Raw genomic sequence first — 24,803 nt, forward strand, 5'->3', positions numbered from 1 at the left:
AAATTCCGAACCCAAAAAAATTCAACACAACAGTTGAAACGAGACAAAAAACACAGCAAAACGAAAAGATGAAACAAACACAATAGTTTTCCCAAAAACACAAAAAACAAAAAGAGAAACGAAAAAACCCTCACAAATGATGACAGCACAAAAAATATTGAACCCAAAAAATTCAGCACAACAGTCAAAACGAGACAAAAACACGACCAAACGGAAAGACGAAACAAACACAACAGTTTTCTAAAACAGAAACAAGCGACGTTTCGGGAACTGCTATCTAGTCCCGTCCTCAGGCAGAGACGCACATGGCACGGAAACACAGGAAAACTATTGTGTTTATTTCGTCTTTTCGTTTTGCTGTGTTTTTTGTCTCGTTTCAACTGTTGTGTTGAATTTTTTTGGGTTCGGAATTTTTGTGCTGTCATCATTTGTGGGGGTTTTTTCGTTCTGTTAGTCCAATTTTTCTTTGTTTTTTCCTTGTTTGTTGACCATATTCCTGTTGTGGAATATTGTGTTGCGTTAAATCCTGACAACAGCAATTTTTGCTTAATTTGTGTTTTTTGTCATTTGTGTTTTTTTGTAGTTTTCTTCTGCAGACATACATGTGCTAAGCAATGGCGTATGTCCAAAAGCCTACATCAAGTTACCACACTAGTAACCACCAGCCTCAGCGTGCCGCACTAGAAGTGTAGTCACTTCGTGATGGCTGGCTTTCAAATCGGTCCACCGATCTACTGTGATCGTAGTGCTAATGCTTCCTCCGTGGTGAGTGTTAGGTTTGGGGCTGCAAAGTGGTGGCTGGTTGGGAAGACTGTACGTACATTAATCATCAATGCTTCTGCATCATAACAATCACTAAGGAGTTCAGATAACCAGTTGACAAAGTCTTTACCAGCCACTCATCCCCAAAATTTTTCAATACTTTAATTGTATTTGAATATGAATAATGAAAACACAAACATCTTCAATTTTAAAAACATCCTTAACTTCGTTTGTTCCCCCCCCCCCCCCCCCCTGAAGACAACTAGTTAGCTTAGCTCGTATATTACCCAGTGTGTGCAGTTTGCCAGTTTCGCCTAAGCACATTCTGCATTACATTGTCTGTGTGCAACACTTGTAACATACAGAACATGTTGCCCCTTAACTACCGGTCAGTGTTAGAATCGCTAGCCAGGTCATCCGTCAAAGCTCGTCTGCAAAACAAGTCATGAATCAGTGTTGGGTTGGTTTCCATCCAGGATTAATATTTAGTCTGTTAGTACCACTGGATTTCCAGCAGAATTCATAGTTGATATATCCTTCCATAGAGTAGAAGTTTTTATCATTATTGTGAAATTTTGTTACAGTGACAACCTACATTGAAAAATGTTTTTGTGTGGCTCCATTATGTCTTTGACAAATATATTGTTTGTCTCACTGCAACTAAATAAGCTTGAGACGCGTATGATTTCTTTTTTAGTGTAAAATGTTAGTTTGTGATTATATCTTTTAAGAATTACGATGTTTTCTCACTCCATTCAGTTTATTAAAGAGGCATAAATTAACTGAAACCATACTGCCATTATTCATATAGTGTATTTATTTTTGAATATTAAAAAACATTATGTCCATTTACTTTTTTAATGGACAACCTAGTTTTTTTTTCATCTCAGTTACCTTTTTCTATGCAAGGGGCTATAATATTGTTGTCTAGAGAGTTTTGCAGATTATGGTTAGAGAACTTTGCCAGTAAGGCTGTTAAAATCTTGTAAAAACATGATTCTATTCTCCGTTCACTCTTAGCTGAGTTTTGAAATAAACAAACACCGTCGTATCACTGCGCCGCATCAGCAAGTGATAGGCTGAATTCAAATTTGCGCGCCAAGCACTAGTTGCAACACACACACTTCAGTACAGTCTGTGCTAATAAAATAATGGAGAAGTAAGTAATTCTTTCCTTGCACGAAGCACACTGCTCTTCGAAAGACCCGTAAATTCCGCAGTTAAACTCGCGATATTGTTCACACGACAATCTGGATATTTTTCTGAAAATGTTTTAAAAACATTCAACACAATAGTTTTCTGTGCACTTTTCAAAGGCTTTCCCATTCTGTGTTTTACAAATCTCGGTCCGGCGTCAGCCATAACAAACCGTGCGCGCGCGAATCCGAAATACAACTGTTGCGCCGGGCATCAACTGTACACTGTACACACGGCGTCTGCTAACATAATTGTAAGTAAATACTTGCTGACACATTAAACTGTTTTGGATATTAATGGTGAAACACTATAATGCTATATAACAACAATTTTTTATAAAAAAGGCAGTGTAAAAACACTTACAAATGGACTATTTCTTGCGCACGAATAATGTGCGCGGCGGCCGGCAGCCAATGAAAATGTTTGTTTAAAGAGGCTTTGTTTATTCCAAAACTCAGGTAAGAGTGAACGGAGAATAATTAAGAGATGCTAGATCAAACAATGTAATACAATTTTTTTTTTTTTATCCATTTAGTTCATACATTTTATTACTAAATATACATGCTAATGAATTTGCCATAGTAAAAGATAACATTTTTGTAATTTGAGTTAATTTTTGTCAAATTGCTGAGTGGGTTCATGGTGTTTTTTTTTGTTTGTTTTTTTACTGTATATCGGTGATGCTTTCATGGGTAATTAACAAAAAATAAATGAAGAATTTTAATTTTTACAAAAATGGCTTTGGCCCAAAAGCCAAGAAGTAGTAAGTGACATTGGTCAATAAAGCGTGTAATATCTAGAATTAAATCTTGAAATTTGTGAATTAGGCATGATTTATCAAACTATCAAAATAACTAATGTTTAAACATTGATTTTTTTTTTTAAATTCTTAAACCAAGCTAAAAATTGTGGATAATTTTGTACCAATTGCCTAGATTGCTTGAAACCTTTTAAGAAGTTCTCAATCAGGAAACCAGCATAATGAGGTTAATTTATTTTGAAATTATTTATAAAAAATATTTTGTTTTTTATGTTCCTTATATTAGTAACTGGTAACTATAAATACTTTAGTTCTATTAATTTTAATGTAATTCTGTGTACTGCAGTACTTTCTTGGTTTGCTGAATTAATAATTATGTATTTGTGTGTGTGACTAAATTTTTAGACTGTAAAAGTGAATATCCTACTAATAATTTTTTCATGGGCGAAAATTAGTTATTTTATTGACTAATTTTGTGTGTGTCTTTCTTATAGTGCATAGTTGCATATTTAATGTTTGTAATATTGCTGTGTTATCCAGCCATGCATGTAGGTGTCATGGCTTTTTATTTTTTTATTTTTTTTTATGCTGCAGTAGCAATGTTTTAGATATTTTGCATCACATTTCTAGTGGTTGTATTGTACAAATTATTTGGTTTTGATGTTTGTTTTGATGATGTTTAAGCATTTATTTTAGGTGATTAGAAATTTTTGAACAGAGGTTCCCATTTTTTCACCATAGTTAATATTTACTTTTGGTAGGACTAGTACTTAATTAATAATTAGGTATGTTTTGTGTTCTTTGTTGGGGCTGTGTTATCACGCCTTTTCATTTTGAGCTTGACTAGCACGTTACTGATAATAATGTATTTTTTTTATCTGTTGTGCATGTGGCTGAGAGTGTTTGTAATTTACCTTGCAGTGCTAACAGAGGTTACTGTCACTTACTGCTTGTCTCTTTCTCCCAGTACGGTGGCTTACAGCCTATCATGCAATGTTCGCAGAGAAAGCATGGTTGAGGCTAGGACAACTTCTCATTCAAAAGTGTGAGGTGGTATCAAGTGAAGTAAATTGTCTATTCAATGCCCTGAATAGTCTAGTAGCAGGATTGTGCAAATCTTTTTTTTTTTCTTGTTTATGAGGGATTTACTCCTGAAAAATTTTGAGACTGTATTACCTTTTCCACGTAAGTAGATTCTTGCAGGGAAGAGATTTAATTTGTCTGTGGCGGAGATTGATATTGTCGTTAAAGCTGAAATGTGCAAAATTGATGATTGTGGCAGAGTATGTCACAGCTTTGAAATATAGGTTATTAATAAACAGAGTTAGACTGTGCTGAAATACGTTTCACTGTAGTTTAGAAGTTAATGATGATTCTTGATTTTTGTTTTTTTGTTTTCAAGTACATAAAAAAATAATTTTGTGGCCTACAAACATTTACAAATTGTTAGAAAAAAATATGGGTGCCACCTACTGATTGTATGCGATGACAAATAAAATAAACATACTGCAGATCAACTTCTCTTATGAGTAATTGCTTTTCAAACATAGAGGTAGGTGTGCCTTACATATGCACCATGTCTTAGCTGGTTAGTTACGGTAATCATTTTTATAAGTTTTGCATTTGGTTTAAATGACCATTTGGTCTTGATTTCTATAAATTGTAGCTGACAGACAGAAGATTCATAAAATATAATACCTATGTGTATTAAAAATAATTTTTATTAAAAAAGATAAATTATGCCCAAAAGTGTGTCCACTTTATAAGAACAATAATGTAGAAATTGTTCTCCGGATAGCATCACACAACCTCTTAACAAAATGAGATTAAAACATTCTGATTTGACTGTAATGAAATATTCAGTAATACTATCACCTTGTATTCTGTGTAAAACAATTGTTTTGAGGATAGAAACTTTAAACATTTGCAAATAACGTAAAAGTATAAAGTATAACCTGAAGCTGCTATGAAAGCAAGAAATACACCTTTTTTTCCCACCCAGGTATTAATTTCCCTGAATATTCAAATGTTTATACATTTCTGGTTATGTGTCGAAATTAAAAGAGAGGCATGCATTATTCTGCATTAAAGTCAATGGTATATTTATGTATTTTGGAGGAAAAACACACCTTCACTAATTATTTTATACTGAATACACAGACACAAGCCTGAAAATGGTTTTGAGGAAAATAATTACAGTATTATTAGAATATTCATTTTATAAATAGCTTTTATATTTTGTTTTATTCCCAATAATTTGGCCTCACCTACATCATTTGCATTTTTCAAAACTATTTTTATAATAAAAGAGTAACCAGTCGTAGATATGATTTGAGATTTGATCAGCATAATATTGAATGAAATTTATTTATATTATCATGCCACCTTTTTATCATAACTGAGTATAAACATTTTTTTCAACACACATCTGTGACAAAATTGTGAATCTCTGTAAGATACAGCAAATAGAATTGGAATTCCAGGAGTGGTATATAAATGTTATTCCGTTCAGTCGTGAAACATTCTACGATACCTATTACGTACGACATCTTGTTCTATGTCCGTACAGGATAATTCTTTCAACCTCTGAATATCTGTGAATTCATGCAATACAAAATGGTTTACAGCCTTTGTTGTATCATGATTTTTAATGAAGGATACATCTTTTATGAAATAAATATATAATTACCAGTACAATATTTTTATACGTGTTTCTTAAAACTTAAACTCCGTAAGAGTTTTGTGACCAAGTTAATGTTTATGGCCTATTTAACAATTGAGTACTTATTTGCAAAAAAAAAAAAAAAATATATTGGAAATTGATAACAACACTTAATAAATAATTTTTGTCTCACATCTGCACCAGAGGCATGGTGAATGTTCTTTTTGATTCATACTTTTTTTTTTTCACCCTACCTTAGAACTGATAATTTTTTTATTGTTATTGCATTTAATTTTGATTATTCTGACACAGTATGTGCATATTGTATTCCATTCCATTTCCAGATTAAGATTTTTTATGTGTCATTATTAAGTACATACAGGTGATCAAATTACTTTTTTGCATGAGATTGTTTTAATTCATTATGCACCAGCTATGTATAAGTGGGCATATGAAAGGGTAATTTGCATGTTGCACCCATTAAGCTTTTTCATATATTCATCATACGTACGTGAATTACAACATGGTACCTATAAATATGTGCACTGTCTTTAGTAATATTTTTTATTATATTCAAAAAATGTCTTTGAAATAAAGAGATCTATTTGTTATGTATTTTAAGAGAGTTTTGTTAGTGTTCTTATGAATTAATTATGAAATTTGTGATGGATATTGTTTTTGCTTAACATTAGTGAATTATTATATAAAATGAATGTAAGCGGTTTTATTTCAGTAAATTACTGCAATATTTTTTTGTGTGTATGTGTGTGTGTTTTTTTTCCCTATTAATGCTGTTTTATGTGGTGTAGGAGATTTTACTTTTTACCTGTGTGCACTGTTTTTGTGTTTAATGAAAATATGATAAAAATGTTCTGTTTTGGAGTATTATTATGTTATTTGTTTTTAAATGCTTGTATGCTTGATTTTTCTTTGGTTTATTTTAATTTTATTGTTAAGGCTCAGTTTTAACCCCCATGTTTTTTTTTCTTTTCATTTTGGCTTAGTACATATTTTTTATAATTATTTATGAAGAAACATTTTGAAATTGAGAGTATAGAAGCAGTTGTTTATGTACACACCTGCCTAAATTATGAATATTTTCCTTCACTTTTTAAAAATAGCAGATAGGGTTATGCAGATACAGTTATTCTTTGAAGAAAAGAAAACTATTGTAGAGAACTGTCATAAAAATCAACCAAAACAATTATTTCATGTTCACCTCTAAATGAAAATTAATTTCTGAGATTTAGAAAGTTTTTTTTTTTTTGTTAAATGTGAAATTAATATATAATGTAATTTGACTTAAATATAATATATTTGCTACTAGGTAATCTTATCAAACACTAGTATGTATATTTTTATACAAAAATTCAAAGTAAAATAGCATAGATTTTTATGTTGCAACTTCTTGAGATAAAAAATTAGAAATTATAAAATTTTGCAGGACTAAAGTGAAAAGTAAACCATTTAGGAAGTAATTTTGAGCTGCAAGTTTTCTTATATGTAAGCTATCCGTTTATTATCATTATTTTACAATCAAAGTCATTTAGTTAAAAAAAAATTTTTAGGTACATTTAAAGTTGTCATAATAATTGAGATCATATTATGCTCATGGTTATACTATTTGAGGTTGTGTTATATATTTGGTGTGCCCTACTGTTTTATTTATTTTTTTTTTAAAAAAAGTTATCTTACATTTGAGGTTATCCGGTATGTTTGAATACATGTGACGCTTAACATGAATTTAAATTGATATTAGTTGAAAATTAACTTTTTTCATTGGAAAAAAATGAAATATGTTAATTTTTTTATTCAAGCTGAACTAACATTTGCTAGGTACATGATTAGTCATTTAACTTTAATTAAGAAAATTTTATTTTCTTGGCATTTTTATGATAATTACGTATTGAAATCAAAAAGGAAAGTTTCAATTTTCATTGATTGTGCTACAGAATACAAAATGCAACTGTTCCGTAGAAAACGTCTTGAAGGAAACATAAAGATGTGAAAGTGCTGTAAACGCATTGACCAAACATGGTGGTGAAGCTGAGGCTGACAAGATTTTTAGTCAAAGTATTTTTTCCCCCCTGATAATTAATAATATGGCTGTCTGTTACTGCAAGACAGTAAGTGCCCAGCATAAATTTGTGTTGCCTTTGCAGAAATTTTCCGCAACATAGTCGTCCCATCAACTATTGTGAATAGGTATTAATTAGTTTGGTGTTTGGTGAAGGAGGAAAATTTGAAATTTCTGGGTGATTGCTGGTCTTTATTTAGTTGTTCGTAGAGTTAGTGCACTTTCTAAAATATTGTCAATTTTAATTTAAAACTAGTGAAAATGTCTTCTTTTTTTTTTTGCAGTGATTACAATTTGGCAATATATGTAGTTCCATTAGTAGTGTTTCATAAAACTAATTGTGAGTCTGATGTTAATGAAAGCTGTCTTTTTAGTGTTATAAACTTAAGTCCAGTATTTTTCTTAAAATTTGAATTATTTCCTTTAACCAATTATCAAACATGGTCTCCAACATTTATTATTCATCTAACATTTGCAACCATTGAAGTTTGCTTGTTTGAATATGTTTGCTGCAAATGTAATTTAATTGATGTATTTTGTTCAGAAATATTGTTTTCTATTTTAGACTAACAGCTTCTTGCCTTTTTTTTTTGTACATGAAAAACCAATCCATGCTGTAACATTGCAATGTTTTGTAATTTTGTTCCCTATTGAGTACTATATGATATTGTTGATTAGTTGTATTGGGTTGTGAATAAGTTGCAAATACATATTCTATTTTAAAATTGATGTTGTGTCATAGTGTTTTAGAAGAGATGGTTTCAAAAAAAAAGTGTGCTGGCATAGCAATACGTTTCTCTCTTTCACAAACATGATCCATAGTGTATAGCTTGTTTGTGAATATTTTAAAAGACCCTAAAACTATTTAGTTTGGCATTCCTTAATATTGTAGATTGGTGGAGACTTCATAAATGTATGTGTAGGCCTGAGATGCAACGAAGACTAGTTTCCTCCCGGAAACTGATCTTGGTGGTCCCTTTTGATTAACCCAACCAAATCAAAACATTTCCTGACAACAAATCATATCACCTCATATTAATTCCAGCGTACTGAATATTCTTTATTCAACTTAGATGGTAAATGAATAGATTTATTTGCAGTCATTTCATTTTTAATACATAGCAAGTTGGATAGTACGTACATTAAAAATACCAGTTTTTAAAATATTTTATGATATAAATGTATGTAACTTTCAATACAAATAATTCAGTTCATCTGTCTTCCCAACATTTTTTTTTGTGTGTTCTAACACTACAATATTCAAGTAAATATCTGTAGTAAACTACTCTGCCAGATCAGCGCCGCCCCAAATGTGGTTCCCAGGGCACAAGCCCCGTCTGCCCCCCTCTAGTTACGTCCCTCCGCGGTGTAGATTAACTGCGTGTCTATAAAAATCAGTGAGCGAGGTTCTATTGGTAAAACAGAAGACTGATGTTTAGACATACCTGGGTTACAAATCTCATCTCAGCCCTCCCCATGGATTGTTTCCCGTGGATTCTTCAAAATCACATGACAGGTAAATCTCTGGTTCTCGGCAGATTCTTCATCGCGTTTTCTTGCGCTGTGTTAATTGTTGTTCGTATTCATATCCAACCGTTAATATTTTTAAATTAAAAAAATAATAATACCCTAGTGAGTACTTTCTGCACGTCATGCTTCTCTGTTATTCTATTCACCTCGTCACCATTCTGTCCAGGTGACTAGGAACTCGGTATGCAAGATACCCTATTGCTCTAGTTATAGTAGGGTGGGATTACCAACAAGAGTGTTTTATGTTACAGTAAAAGCTCTAATCCTAATCCGTTAATGTTTGGGGCCATGGCTGTGCCAGATTATTGAATGTCAATATAGTGATTTATTGAAGACAGTATGGATGGATTGAGATTCAAACCCAAGACCTCTGGGACGCTGGTGCAACCTTTGAAACAAGTGTCGTCAGTGGATCATACCATACGTAACCGTTCAAATTTTGGTAACTGCAAAGAATTGGATTTCTGTACCTCTGTGTTGCTGAGAATTGATAGGCTAGCATTGTACTGTGCATTTTTTCAAAAATTTAATTTACCTAATTTTTCATGCCATATAATAGTTTATTAAATTCAATTCTTGGCTTTCAATCAGTTCAATTTGGCAGAAATTTTGTACGCAGATAAGGAAAATATGGGTGAGTTTGTAACAGAAGCACAAAATCTCTATTAATAATTTATTACAATATCATCTAAACCAATGCAAACAGAGACATGGTAATGGATCAAGTTGACTAATTGTGTTTTTACTTCTTATGACAGGGCTTCTCACACTAGATACTCTCGATAGGGTGTAAAAAAACGTTTGGGATTAATGTGTGCTATACATATAATTTCCCATCTTATTTACGAAGACACAAATTCTGTTTAACAAAACTGTGATGAAAATAACAGGTGATTATTAGTTGAATTAAAAAAAAAAAAACTGTACACACCATACAGTTACTAAACAGCACACGCAGGAATTACAGTTTTAAATCGTTCTTCAAAATGAGCTCAGGGTGTGGCGTCCCCTAGGTGGTCGTCGGGACGATTCCTGTGTAATAGTTTCCTTCCCGTTTGCGAAGGCCAGCCAGCGTAAGGGCGCTCGCTGCTGCAGCACTCGAACCAGCGACCCCTTGTAGTCGTGTTCATAATGACCTCCTTGGTGTCGTGTGTGTTGGATGGCCTGGGATACCTCATCTCTCCCAGCAAGTAGGTACTCGCAGATGGAGGACTCGAATCCATAACCCCCGGGTGAGAGTCTCGTCACGCTGTTCTTACTTCCTCCAACATGTCTCGGCATGCGTTCAGTTATGCCGACCGGAATCTTGTCGCCATCTTGTATAGTGGCTTTGAGCTGGTCCTGACTGGTTGTTATTGCTGATTAACTACGTCATTACTGCTTGCTTAGTCACTTGCTCGACCACCTTATATACTCCTGGGGGAGTTATGTTCATAAAGACTGACCCCAGGGATCCACTACATCCACTGATGCTGTGTCTGTTTTGGTTCATTGTTGGAAGGTTTCATTGACTCTGTCAGGTTTCTTGCTTATTTATAATGCAGGTGAAAAATGTGACGGGCATAATCCTGTTTCAACTGAAATGTATTTTTGCATTTGGAAAATGCACATCAATAAAGATTTTAAATGTTAATTGAAAGGCAATTTACATACTGTTTTCATGCACTTGAACTATTTTAGTTACATGAACTCCCTTTTAGTTTCCAAGATGAAAAGTGCATTAAAACAGCTTTTTTAAATGTATTAATTTCTTGAACACACGTGTTCAGGTTTGCCATTTACATACATGTTCCCAAATACAGCTTGAAAGAACTTGCACAACTAATATAATCATTTACAGACGGCAAGTCAGTGCTTCAAAAACTTGTGAGTACTAGTTGCAGACAAACCTGTAGCCTGCGGGCCATTTTCAGCGCATCATGGCTTGGGCAGTTCCCGCCTTACTATAGGAAATACTGTGTGTCCTTCAAGAAATTGAATTCCTTAAAGTGCTGTTATGTTTGCAGGAGTACAAAAATATATGTATGGAAAATTTGTGGTGCATGGGAATGGCCTTAAAAAAGGTTTAATCTCTATGATTAATTAAAGCTTGCAGCACCTGGAATAATATTCTTAATGTACGGGTTCTGTAATCAATCACCACCCTTCTACTGTGATAGTCCGAGGTTCTGCCACCAATTAATGTTGCTGCAATTTATGACGTGATTACAAGGGTGTGAATATCCAAGGACCTCAGCAATGCCATGGCCACGTCATTGCCAACTTTCTTCACGAGGTGATCAACCATGCAAGGAAACCAGTCTCTTTCACAGAACCAGCTGCGAACCCAGTAAGCTATAAAGCTAAGTAGCTCACTCAGGAGCTTCCACTAAGGAAAAATACTGGCAATATTAAATATTAATACCAAACTTTACTAAAGCTAAGAAAACAAAATATAAAATATTACTGATGAAAATTTATGAACAAGGTAGTCTTGACAATGATAAATTAGCGAGACGAACCAAATAAAGGAGCGCTCCCTATCCTAAACATGCAAGTGACGGCCACAGGGCTCTGTCTTGTAAAATTGTCTCAAACTTGACGGTTCTCAAAAGTATGTAGTATCATTGTATCCAGTTCTCAAGGATCACTTGCATAGAAACTTATAATCTTTGTTCATGAAGATGAAGTTGTTTAGAGAACAACAGTGGCAGAAGGATATGTAGACCAATGGTAATATTTTTGAGCACTGTTAAATTTGAATCTAGTAACGCAAGACATTGACTGTCTGATTCCAAGCAATGAAATATGTGGGATGAGAATTTTACAAGGCAAACAGCAGAAAGTGAATGTGAGGAGAATCAACATGCTCGTCTACGAATATAACATCGTTTAACCATTCTAAATTTAATATAATACTACAAATAATCCAACAAAACTCACAACTTTCATGTGTTACTATAATAAAAAATTATGATTGGGATGCCTCCCTCAAACGATGCTTGAAACTGCTGCCGCAGTTACGGATGAAGGCATTATAATTAAACATTGCCTGGTGTGTAGGTGTCAAAGTGTATGTACTGCCGTCACCCGACCTATGTGAAAGGCCCGGGGGGTACCTGACGGGCGCTACGGGCGTCGCGGTGCTCTTGTCCGGAGGGGCGCCAGGCTAGCGGGCTGCTAGGCCGTTGGTGTTGGGTCGTGGGTACTCTGCCCCCGCGTGCCTCGCCAGGTACACGGCTTGAATCTACCCTGGATGGTTCTCTCTTGACTGTGAAGGCCGCTCGGCCGTGTGGGGGACGGGAGACTCCGGAAAATTAGCATACACGAGTTGGTGAGAATTACCTTTAATCTAGTCCCGCTACAAAACACTCTCACCAACACTTGGCGACGTCTAGCCGTTACACGATTAACACAGAAAAAACAACGCTACTCGACATTAATGGTTACCACGGCAGTCTCGCGGGACGCGGGTCGATGCTCGCTGGAGACGGCCAGCGCCGAACATTAACGGGTGCAGGGGGTGGTTATGAGCGGGCTCCTAAATTCGGCGAAACACTTACGTGTGTGCAGCCGGCAGGCATATGCACGGCGTCCTTAAATAAAAACACTTTCGCTGGAGTCGGCCAGTACCGTACGTTTTGTGCTACGATACGTATCGCGGTATCACACTTAAGACGGTCGGGATAGGCCCGGCTCCGCAAAATACGCGCCGAGTCGACGTGGGCAGCGGTGAATTAACAAAAGGTTTTAAATTAGAAGATTTAGTACAGAATAAAAAGTAATAAAATGAAAGAAACTTGGATGCTGCCCACGGACACACGTCTGTTCCCGGCGCGGAGTGGTTCGAGACTGCCGGACATGGCCGCCTCGCAAGGAAGAGAAACTTTCTCTTCTTTGTGAGTCGGCGTCAAAAAACTTATCTTAATTTAATTTAATACATTACCAGTTAAAACATGTTCCAGGTGCCCAATTAAAATGTAGCACCTGGTAATTGGGTGCTTAAGGCTTAGCAATAGTTTTAATGTATTTAATTATTTAAAATGAAACATCAAGTTGGCGACTGTAATTTTACTACCATGTTGTCCCACTGTGAATTGTTTTAGAGGGACTTCTCCTATTCTGACATTCACGGGCATTTTAATTAAGGCCAGTGGCCGCGGTGACTGTTAATTTGGTTTGTTGTCTATTGGGGTCACGCCCGAGGCGCTCGCCTGACTCAATCCGGCTGGGCAAGGGGCGCGCTCCGAAAACGGGATACGGTACCGGCGGTGCGGAGCACGGGCTTAAAGGCCATGGTCGGTACGACGTCAGTACATGCAAAAGTGTGGTCTCCGTGTGTCTTTGTATTTTAGTCAAAAAGTAATTTTATGCTGGAGTTAGACCTTGCCTTCACAACACATACTTATCTCTCTCTAGCAGGTAGTATGTCAATAAGCTATTAATTATCTTTTGGATCCTGACTGAATGGCATTTACTTGACTTCTTATTTTCATTGTATTAATAAAATGACAATGATGGTTTAGAACACTTAACATATGACCTTACACACACATAACAGGAAGTACCACAAAATTGATTTATTGTAAATAACCCTTGACATTTCATCGTACATATAACCAAACAATCTCACATCAGCAATAACTTTAGTGTGTCGCTTGCTTGGTAAGTAAATAGGGAAAATTCTAAGACAATAGTTCAAGTCTCGTACACTATGTAGAGCACAGAGACTTATCAAACCATGATTTGTCACTAATATTTTGGTTCATGAAAAATATTAAAATTTTACTAGGCTAGTGTAACATGAGTTCTTCCCATGACCTCTGGGTGAAGATACTTAAGTCCTGATATCTTATGAATTAAATTTCAGAATTTTCACTCAATGGTTATTAAATTAATTATCTACTTCGATGCGGGCCGGTCTCCTTAGAGTGTGGAAAGAAGTTGCTCAGTGGACGATGATGATCTGGTTTGCCCAGCGCCAGCTCTCTGAGAGCAGCCTCCATAGGGAGACGAAATGTGGACCATTTGGCCCTTATGACCACTGAATATGTGACAGTGTTGGAAAATACTCTAATAGTCAATTTTTATTTTTTTTGTAGGATGTATTTAAGTTAATGTAGCTTAAATACTTTAATTAATGTGTTAAACTTTTCTTTCATTAAAATTTGTTTTAAACTATTAAATAACAGTATTTGAGACCATAAATTTGTAAATATTACAAGCCTATCTCTGGCTTATGTAGGCTTCTTCAAACCACATGTGGGGTTACTAAAGCAAAAGAAATGCCACTAAAACAGAAGATATTGGATACATCCAATCCTTTGTTGAGCAGTAACATAACAATATATAACCAATACTTTCTTTTCTAAATATTCCTTTCCAGGCATGTCCCAGTTTGCAATTTCTTCCCGAACATCTAAAATAAACCTTTTGGCGTGGAAACTTGATACTGCAATCACTCAAAGAAACGGCTATATTGAAGGAGGTGGCTTGATTAAAAACGTGCCAGTATGTACACAACCCCTGGCCACTGCTGATGTGAATGCACCATTCACTGTGAATAGTTCTGTTTGGTTTTATGTCTCCAAGGTGTGGCATATTTATATTGGCATTCTCGCAGAAGCCTAGTGTAAAGGAAGGCTTAATGTAATGTTTTGGAGTTGCATATTTTCTTTGTATGTTAGCCCCTCTCGAAAAGTCTTCCTGGAGCTGACGCTGCTACTGACATTGACCCAAGTGTCTCCTCTGCTCATAAAGTCCGTTATGCTGCGCCAACTCCTGAACCACCCCTGCCCGTGCAGTGTGACATTTTAATTTGTATATATTAAGAACGTACTTTTTATTTAATAAGGTGTCATGTATTGTTTTTATGTATTATTTTCCAGTAATTTTTGTAATTTTATTATTGTTATATGTCTTTCTAAAGTATTATTTTAATTGCTGTAACCGGGCGACGAAGCCGAGGCCAACACCCGGAATCACTCCGAGCGCTGCACGTGTCGCGGTGGTGGGGGGAGGTCGGGTGGAGAGGAGACGCGCGGCAGGAGAGGGGAGTGGGAGTCTGGCGGCCAGAGAGGACAGACGTGTCTTGGGACGAGAGTCGCCGGGCAACGAGGGAGTAGTCATCTGGCGGCCGAGGAAGGCGGTCGCACGGCGAGACGAGTGCGGCAGCGTGACGTGAGCCAGAACTGGTGAGACTGGATCCGGGCGATCGGGACTTTCACGTTCACGGGCGTTACGCTATCGGTCGCCATTGTAACTAATTTAATTGTAAATAAGTATTTTCTTGGTTTTGTTGAGGCAGGACATTGCGCACATCGGTGGACACGTGCGTGCCGCAATGGGACGGACTTCACGTCGCTGGCGACGGCGTTCCAACTTAATTGGTTTCTCGCTATCATAGGGAAGGGGCAGAGACAGTTCATCAATCGCATACGGAACCAGGGGGTGCAGTCCGCACTTGGCGCCTGCCCGCCCCAAACACGTGCAGCCGAGCCTCACTTCGCGGAGGGACGGGTGTTGTGTCGCGGATTGCCCATGCACCTAGATTACGCGAAGGGCTCAATAAATACTTGTGGTCAAACTGTCGAAACATCATTGTAGCTCGGATAGTGTTAATTTCCTCCGCCACGAGGCCTGAACCCTCCCTGAGAATACTACGCAACCTGCATCACGGGGGTGATATCCGGGGCTACGACACTACAAGGGCAGCCTTTATATTCCGAGGGAGTGGAAGTGGCATCAACAATAAGACCAATTTTAAATATAAAAAGCGGTCAGACTTTCTCTGCATACCTTAAAAAAAAAAACTAAAAAAAACATGCATTTAACACTTTAATTTTTATGTAGCTAGTCCATCTTGCTGATTACTGTCAAAAAACACTAGTGGCGAGCGGCCACAAAGTCACAGGCGTATTCCGACAGCGGCTGACCATACAGACAAGGCTGGGACCCGGGGTTAAAATAAAGGCCATTAATATTTGACAATTCTGTTAAAAAAAAAAAAAAAAAAAAAAAAAAAAAACTTTTACTGTCTTACAGGCTGCTTCTTGAACAGTTGGGCTGAAAGGAATGTGTTGGAAACATTAAGCTTCAGCCTCACCCTCCAGTAACAACAGTTACTCGGTGGTTTAACTGAATTATAGAACAAAATCATAATTTAATATTCATAATCCGCGCCGTTTGAGCGGTGTAACAATATGTAAATAAAACATACACAACACAAAAAGTTTTTTAAACAGGCTTGTATATTTTATAAACTGTAAAATTACAAACATTTTAGAATTTTTTTTAAAATATATAAGCATATAATAATCAGAAATACTAATTCAGGATTCTCTCCCCTCCCCCCAATCAACCAGGTACCGATACACCGTGCCCCCGTACCAAAAGAATTCACCATGATTTCATAGAACTTTTTTTTTTTTTTTTTTTAGTTGTTTGTATGGTTATCGGCTTTCGCCCACAACCAGAACTAAATCATTCCAATCTTAATCCTATCGTAGCAATCAAATCTCTTACTGTAAATTAACACCCATGCCTTACCCGGGACTCGAACCCAGAACCCCTCGCACCGTAAGCCGGTGTGCATCCGACTACGCTACGGAAGTCGGCATTTCATAGAACTAGGCCCTAGTAGATAGTACTTTTGAGCATAAAAAGAGAAGTTCTGACAAGCTGGCATTAAAATTGCATAGACAACAAATGTACTAAATATTGTAGTACTGCAATATTTGAATATACCTTATTGGAATGCGTATGTAGAAAAAAAATTATTTATTTATATTTACTTACCTATACATTGTTTCCCATTAGAGAGTTAGGTCATTTTGTCACGTGACTATCTTTTAAAATGAGTTGGGACAATAATTTCGTAGTGGCATCCATTTACTGAGAATATGTGGCTCCATGGTATGTGCTTCCACTTGTACAAATTATTGTAATCAGTTGTATTGAAAATATTCTATGAACATTGATTGATATAGTTGTTCTTTGTCGTTTGAGTTGAGTTTTTTTTACAGATATTTTCTTTTGCAACTCATAACAGAATTTTGGTGTGCATAATTTTTCATGGCAAAATACTCAGGCAAAGGCCAAAATCCTTTTCAATCCACTGCATCGATTAACTGTGCAATGATGATAGTGTGGTATGAATAACATATTATTGAGTTAATTTATGTAAAATTGTACCTATTAACAAAGATGTGTCTGAAATAAATTTACCTGATTAATATACATTTTTGGATGTTTATTTGTTTCAGTTTTATTTTTATGGGAAAGAATATCCCGTAAAGAGTTCTAATCACCAGGTGAACACTTATCTGTTGATTTCATTGTGTACAGTATACTTAAATCAATTTTACATTTCTACATTATCAAATGGAACTCTGGTGGCAGTGCTGTTAGCTGCTTGCTATTAACTGTGAGCCACACCTTTATCTCAATGCATCTGCCAATCTACAGCACTGACCTACTGCATTCATTTGAAGAGCACATTTGTAAAAACTGTTGTGGAAGTGGTTGTGCTACTGCAATGTGAATTAACGCAAATGATTTTGTGTTCTGTATCAGTTCTGGTAATGCATCGCTATATCACAGAATTTAAATTCAGAGGAGTTAATGCCACTGGGCCCATTACTCTTCTTATTGGGGAAAAAAAACTCCATTATACATTTCACATCACTGGACACATCAATAAATGTTATGTATGTGTACAATCATCTCAGCTAATATTTAATTTCATTAGTATTTCTAGCTGCTTCACTTTCAGGGCTTGACTGGTTTATTAATCTCCACAAAATATTCATTTTCATTTATATTTTAATGCTGTTAAATCTATTTCAAGGCTGAGAAGTTGTAGTAATAATTGACAGAGAAAATTAACTAGTGAAAATATTGGTACACAAAATGTAATGTCTTCCACTGTACAGATTCCTTTATTATACCATGTGTTTCACCATTTTTCTTGTACAGTTAATTTTTATACATGTTATTAAAATGGTTATAGAACAACACTGGCAATAAATAGCATTAACAGCATTAAAAATATATTAAAATTAATTCATACATTCAAATTTACAGCCGTATTTTTAAAAGTCCCGCCAGGCCGAGTTGACGTAGCTAGTTCAGTTAGGCACCGCTAGAATGCGCTTGCGTCTCAGAGATTATTTGGACATCCAGTAGATGGCAGTAAAGTCGCACGTTTTAATCTGGGTACATGGATAAAGCATTGACTTACCAGTCTTCTCTTAAATAGTCTTTGGTTGTAATTAATCTTTGCTTTATTTTCGAATTTAGTTTTGAAGGTTATGGTAAATTGTTACGTGCCGGATAATGGAAGATGAAGATTGTAAGGATGCGTGGATGGTAAATTATACGCTTTACTATCGTTAAATATTAGTCTAGACTGTACTCACTGGTGTAATGTTGTTATTTTATCGTTTCACCATGTGTAGCTCGTATGTACTTACTAGGGAGATTTAAATTTTCAAGGAATATCCACCTCCCTTCACCCCTACTCATTTCTATTCCAGTTCTTGAAACTTCCTCGGTAAGTTCTTTGCAACTCTCGCTTCCAATACGTCCCCTCAAGCCCGTTACACTCACGTCCCGTCCTTACCAGAAATTATGGTTTCACCTCTTTCTGAACTCACATCTGTGCAGCCTATCCCCCAGCTTCCCCCAACCCTCCTTCCCCCTTGATCATTTTGAATGGTTTTATCAGTCTTTCTACTTGCTTTCTCCCCTATAGTGTTTCCCACACCAGTTCTATGAACATCACTAAGGGTCTATGTGTCTCCCCCTCCCCCCTTTCATTCTTCACCACATTCAAGATTCAACACACACCCATCTGTGCACTGTACCTTCTTTAGCTCTTTTATTTTCGTTACCAAAACCGTTGCAGGTTTTTAAAAAACAGTGATTCACTCCAGAATGGATCATGAACATTAAAAATTTAACTGGTGGTGCTTCTTTAAGCCCTCAAATAAATGAAATCACCAAAAAAATAATTCATATGTAAAAACCTTGTTTTGTTTGGTAGGCAAGTCAAAATTTACTATGCAGCAATGAGTTGCTAACTCTGAGTAATGAACTGAAAACAAGTACAGGCTGAATTTTGTTAGCATATACTTGTAAGATTCTGCTAGCGAGGTCTTAGCTGTAACTTATGCGTGGAGGCATGCGAAAGAGACTGAAATGTCTGAAATATACGGATATGCATCCTTTTTAGGCAGTCTAATCTCACAACCACATGAAGCTACGATGCAGATGAAGGTTTGGATGGTAAACCCTGGAGAGATAGTCAGAAGTGGAGGTTTTTTAACTGCTTGCAAGCGCAGCTAGCCCACACATTACTACCAGCAGCTGAACTTGTATTTGTGCGAGTTTTAAAGTGACTGGCAAAGATAATGGAGTGCATTCAAGGGAGGGTCTCAGTGCATTGGAAGAACCAGAGCCAGCGAGAGATCCTCCAAGTGCAGCAACGAAGGGGAGGTAGCCCACAGACACATTTGAGGCAAATTTGGTCAGGCGTGTAGTGTGTGTGCCACACTTGGGTTTCAGCACAACCTGAAAGAAATCGTAACGGCACATTTTCACGTAAACCTCTTTGGCTGGGACAAAACTGAATCCTCCCTAATAATAAACCAACCAAGCCTATCAGAAAAAAAATAAATCAACAAAATTAATTTACAAGATGTAAACTCTCATATTTATTTACCATCTGAAGGCAGTGGGGAAAGTAGAGAGTAAAAATATTCTTATGTACCTAGTATTTTTTTGTCATACTTTACATCAAGTGCCACCACATAATTGCATATATGTACATAATTACAAACCAGTAAGTAGGATCACACTGACAAGTTTTGCATTCTGCATCATTGATTATAGTAGAATAGTAGTATTTGAGATCTGTGCTTTTTTAATGAATCATGTGTGGTCTTGAAGGTGTTATGCTGCTGAGAAATTACTGAAGTGTATATATTTATAATAAATGTACAGATATCTTTTCATGCCGAATTAGCTTACCTCCAAAATTACATTAAGGCTATTATAATGCTAGGAAAAATTAATTCCCTGTATTTCCATGTACCTAAACTTACCGTTTTGGTGTGTAAATTTTTCATTCGGCAAGCACTTGAGATGCACGTTTGTTTTACGAACAGGTTCGTCCCTGTATGCTGTACAAAGAGGAGTACAAGGAATGCACATGCCTGAAGGGAAGGTTTCACCAGTATTTCATCCATGGGAAAACAATCGACTGCTCCCAATGGGAGAGAGATTACGAAAACTGCAACAGGTGGTCCAAAGGAGGTGACAAGAAAGCTTTGGTATCTACTATGTTTATGTTCTTGTGAATTTTGTTCGTTGTTACTTTTATGGTCGTACGTATTAGAGTTTTCTGTTAATGTGGACGGCGATTTCTTCTTTGGATGATTTGTGTGATTCCATATTTCATCATGATATATGTTCCACGGAGCTTTTACAAAAATATGCACTGAAGGGTATATATGTAGTTAAGCGCTATTTGCGAAAAAAAATGTTAAAAATCTGAAAATACTTTTATTGTATGCTCTTCAACTTTCTCTTTTCATTAAAAGCGACGAAGATAAGAAATTCCAAATACTTTAGGAGATATTGCCGTTCTTATTTTGCTATATAAGACCTGTGTAATCATTCAACCTTCGCAATTTTTTTTATTGCCATGTGTTTGTGAATGCTTAATTAATAAAAATGGTCGATTAGGTCAGGTCAGTTACATTATAATTACTTTGAAACTAAGCGTACATTAAAAATAATATGAATTAATTTCAATGGTTATTAAGTTTTAAAGTATTTATAATGTAACTGACCTGACCTAACAAACCAGGATAAAGGATGAACAGTAACAACTCACGTAAAAATTTTTTTGTTACTTATTACTTGCGCAACAATATCCAAATAACAAATAAGACTTTAAAATTAGAAACGTTAAAAACTCACCTAAGTTGGAGGCGGTAATTAAACACTGTTTTAAACAATAAATGAACTAAATAAACACGTATTGGTTCATTTGAATTCTGGCCTATCACGAACAATCACGTGACATCATTATCCAATAAACAAAAGTAGATACTCGTACGTAAACAAGAAACAATGATAATCGCCACATCAATGCACTGGTATTGTGATGAAATTTAAAAATTCGATATCTCCTAAAGTATTTGGAATTTTTTATCTCCGCCTATTTTAATGAAAAGAGGAAGTTGAAGAGCATATAATAAAGGTATTTTCGGATTTTTAACATTTTTTTTTCGCAAATACCGCTGAACTACATATGATGAAATTTAAAAATTCGATATCTCCTAAAGTATTTGGAATTTCTTACCTCCGCCACTTTTAATGAAAAGAGGAAGTTGAAGAGCATATAATAAAGGTATTTTCGGATTTTTAACATTTTTTCCGCAAATACCGCTGAACTACATATGATGAAATTTAAAAATTCTATATCTCCTAAAGTATTTGGAATTTCTTACCCACGCCGCTTTTAATGAAAAGAGGAAGTTGAAGAGCATATAATAAAGGTATTTTCGGATTTTTAACATTTTTTTTCGCAAATACCGCTCAACTACATATTTACCCACTGAAGCTGTTGGGATGTTTTTACCCCCTTTTAAAATTCTGTAAACATCTAAGTCTATTGAAGAGTGTAACTGCAGATTATACAGAGTACTTTGATTATAATTTATATTAACCTCATTATATACAAAGAACTCATTACTTCTGAAGAGTAAGTCAGCTGCTCGTTTTGAAAACATGTTTGTACAGCCAATTAATGTAATAATCAATTAATGTGAATACTTTCAAATCAACCTTGATTGAAAGTTTTACACGTAACTGCATAACAAATTCTTTTCAGGTAGCAGTCATTTAAATTATCAGCAAATAAGTAAAACTAATCCCAGTTATAATTTTTTTTAAAGGGAGTAGGGTACAAACAGAGGCAGTTTGTTAAAAAAAAAGGTTTTCACTCGATTGTCTGTTACTTGGGAATGTATTTGGGCAGGCATTTTCAAACACTTCTTACATTCCATGGTGGGAGGAACAACTATGTTGCAGATGTTAATGTTCAATGAAATTAGAATGAAAGGTTTTAATCTGGCATGTTTGGGACCATAGCCATGTTGGATTAGCGATTTTCCTGGATTATCCAGTATATATAGTTTCAGTAGGAGTACTAAATAAAATTTAATATACAGTACAGTGGTTTAAAAACATCTTGTCCATAACCTTCCCCATGGAAAGAAAAATACAGATGAACGTTGGTCCTCTTCATAAAATCATTACTGAAATGTAACCATTAAAAGTAAAATATAACCAGATGTAATATAAAATTGAAAAAAAAAAAAACTGAAAGTAATGATAAACTATGAGTAAACTAAAAATGCAGACAGCGCAGTTATGCGACCTGGCAGTCCCAGTGAACAACTCGAATTCACACGAAAAATCAAAACACGGCGGCCTGATTGCTGCGGAATTGGACCATAGAATGCCAGATCAAAGCCTTTTTTCACTGTGTTAAATTTACAAAGAATTCTAATGCAAGTTTTCTGTTGTTGTTTTTGTAGGCGGAAATTGTGAAGAGCGAAACGGACAGGCGATTGAAACGTCTGGCAAACCACTACAAGAACAACGTGTGGGAGAAGAGAACTGAGCCCCCGGAGGACTGGAACAAGCCCCTTCCAGACTGGATGGAGAAGGAGTTTCAGACGTCGTACTTGCAGCTGAGATCTCAGGAGATGAAGCTCGACGGCGCAGAAAAACCACCGACCGCAGAAAGAACTCTGTGCGTGTTGCTCTGAGGTCGTGGTTCTTAAAACTCCAAAGGTGCTGTAAAGAATGTGTGCAGAAGTAGTCGTACTTGTTAGATGTGTATTTCTGGGATCGTCCATAATATATTTGAGTTAACGAGTATTAGTTGTATTTCTGCTTTTGCCATTTAAATTTACTTAGAATATTAATTTCAACCAGCTGTGTACATTATAAATAACTATTTGTTCTACTAATTTAATTTTTGGTTGTTTATGTATATTTTGTCTTGAAAGGGTAAATACTGTATCTACCTAAACATCAAATTAGCCTTGCTCCTCTAATATTTAGACGATAACCACAAGTGTTTGTTTTTTAGAATAAGTCTCACACCAAACTGTAAAAAATATAGCTTGAGGCCATATTTCAAATTTTTATTAAATGTATATTATGGACTTAAATTTTTTTTTCAGAAGTATAGATTGCTGATGGTGATGTCTGCCAATTATTTTTCAGCATTCTTTATTCTAGCTTCAAGAATACTATTAAATGTATTAATATTTCCAGTAAAATTCTTTATGTAAGTATATTTCTCGAAATACAGCAGGCAGTAAATATTTAATCTATGAATTAACTGTGATTTATAACATGTTTACCGCAACGCGAAGGAAAAGAGCTTCATGAATGTAAAATGGCTATAGATCACAGCTTTATTATTTACGCAGTGAAGTGCCAGTGATATCTCGGCCATGAATCATCTAAACCAGTTTCACGTTACAAAGATTAAAGATTACAAACAAAATAAATTGTGAATTTCTGAGGAAGTGCACAACAAATTCTCACATTTCAAAGAATTTTTTTTTTTTTTTGCAATACCACCATCTCTAAGTTTTTTCTTTTTTTCCCCAGTCACATAAATGATTTTTCACCACAAGGTATTTTCTTCCCGCAACACGAGTTCTAATTTCCTGAACATTTTTAATCATTTTAGGTTTTGCAGCAGCTGTAGATAATAGCAACAACAATTCATTAGTAACCATTGCAATGTCCTTCTCACAGAAAAACACACAAACCATGTGCAAGATGTCAGTTGTACATTGAGCAACAGCAGGTTAACCAACATTAGCGCTTGATGGATTTAGATTAATTTTATTTTTAAAACTGTGATATTTCTGGTATGTTGTTTTTATTTTCCATGAGGTTTGTTTATTCAATAAATATGGCACTGGAGTATTCGTATTTATTCAACCAAAATCACAATTTTTTTTCCCCCCTGTAATACGTGATGCATTTTCACAATAACATAATTTGCAATGAGCATGTCTAAAACAGAATTGCTCGAACCGATCGAAATTAATGGGCAAGCATTTGTATATTTGAAAAATGTATTCGTGAAAGTAATGTAAAAATGATTTGATTTGAAATGCAAGATTAGACAACATTATACCTATTAATTTTTTCTTGTCATATATGAGGTACATTTAGGTACAGACTTCATGCTGAATATAGTATACATAATGACATTTTATGAATTGAACACAGTAAATGAATCTACATTCTTATCAGTTGGGTTAATTTTGTTAAAATGCTGACTAATTTTGTGACATTAATTACATTTCGATGCTATATGGTGTATTAGGTTGCATTTCAGTGAAATATGGTTCATTGACACTTTTCAATTTTCTTTTTTTATCATAATTCATCTTGAAATCTTGTTCCTATTTATTGATGTGAAGACTCCTTTATGTGGCATGGAGTGACAGATGAAAGTTAGTGTCGGGGGAGGGGGTAGGGAGACATTAACAAGGAGATATTTACTAAATTTATTTCATGGAAAAATATGTCATATGCTGGTTTTACTTTAACACAAGTGGATTTTTTTTTGCAACCTGTTTTTAATGATTTTTTTAACTCATTGTATCAGTTGAGCTATTATGCTGCTCTACATGTGGTCAAAGTTGTATCTGCATGAAACTTCGTCTCAGCCATCTTTCTTGATACGGGGGTCTTAGTAGCAGTTCACTCACTTCAGACTAGGTGTTTGT

At 35.5% G+C, this 24,803-nt stretch overlaps 1 protein-coding gene across 1 annotated transcript; it reads left to right on the top strand.

Annotated features, from left to right (window-relative positions):
• Positions 1-18,169: 18,169 nt before the first annotated feature.
• LOC134540047 (synaptic plasticity regulator PANTS) lies at positions 18,170-23,988 on the top strand. Its single transcript, XM_063382491.1, has 3 exons — positions 18,170-18,336; positions 20,136-20,300; positions 22,578-23,988. Exons 1-3 carry the CDS (start codon positions 18,304-18,306, stop codon positions 22,809-22,811), a joined length of 432 nt encoding a protein of 143 aa, XP_063238561.1. The 5' UTR covers positions 18,170-18,303; the 3' UTR covers positions 22,812-23,988.
• The last annotated feature ends 815 nt before the right edge of the window (positions 23,989-24,803 follow it).

The sequence above is a fragment of the Bacillus rossius genome, chromosome 16 (genome assembly GCF_032445375.1).
Source record: "Bacillus rossius redtenbacheri isolate Brsri chromosome 16, Brsri_v3, whole genome shotgun sequence".
In the NCBI taxonomy this organism is placed as follows: Eukaryota; Metazoa; Arthropoda; class Insecta; order Phasmatodea; family Bacillidae; genus Bacillus; species Bacillus rossius.

Coding starts and splice junctions, on each gene's coding strand:
- LOC134540047 (XM_063382491.1), top strand. CDS start 18,304: ATGGAAGATGAAGATTGTAAGGATGCGTGGATG. Junction 18,337..20,135: donor ATTGTAAGGATGCGTGGATG/GTAAATTATACG, acceptor TTTTACGAACAG/GTTCGTCCCTGTATGCTGTA. Junction 20,301..22,577: donor GAGGTGACAAGAAAGCTTTG/GTATCTACTATG, acceptor TTGTTTTTGTAG/GCGGAAATTGTGAAGAGCGA.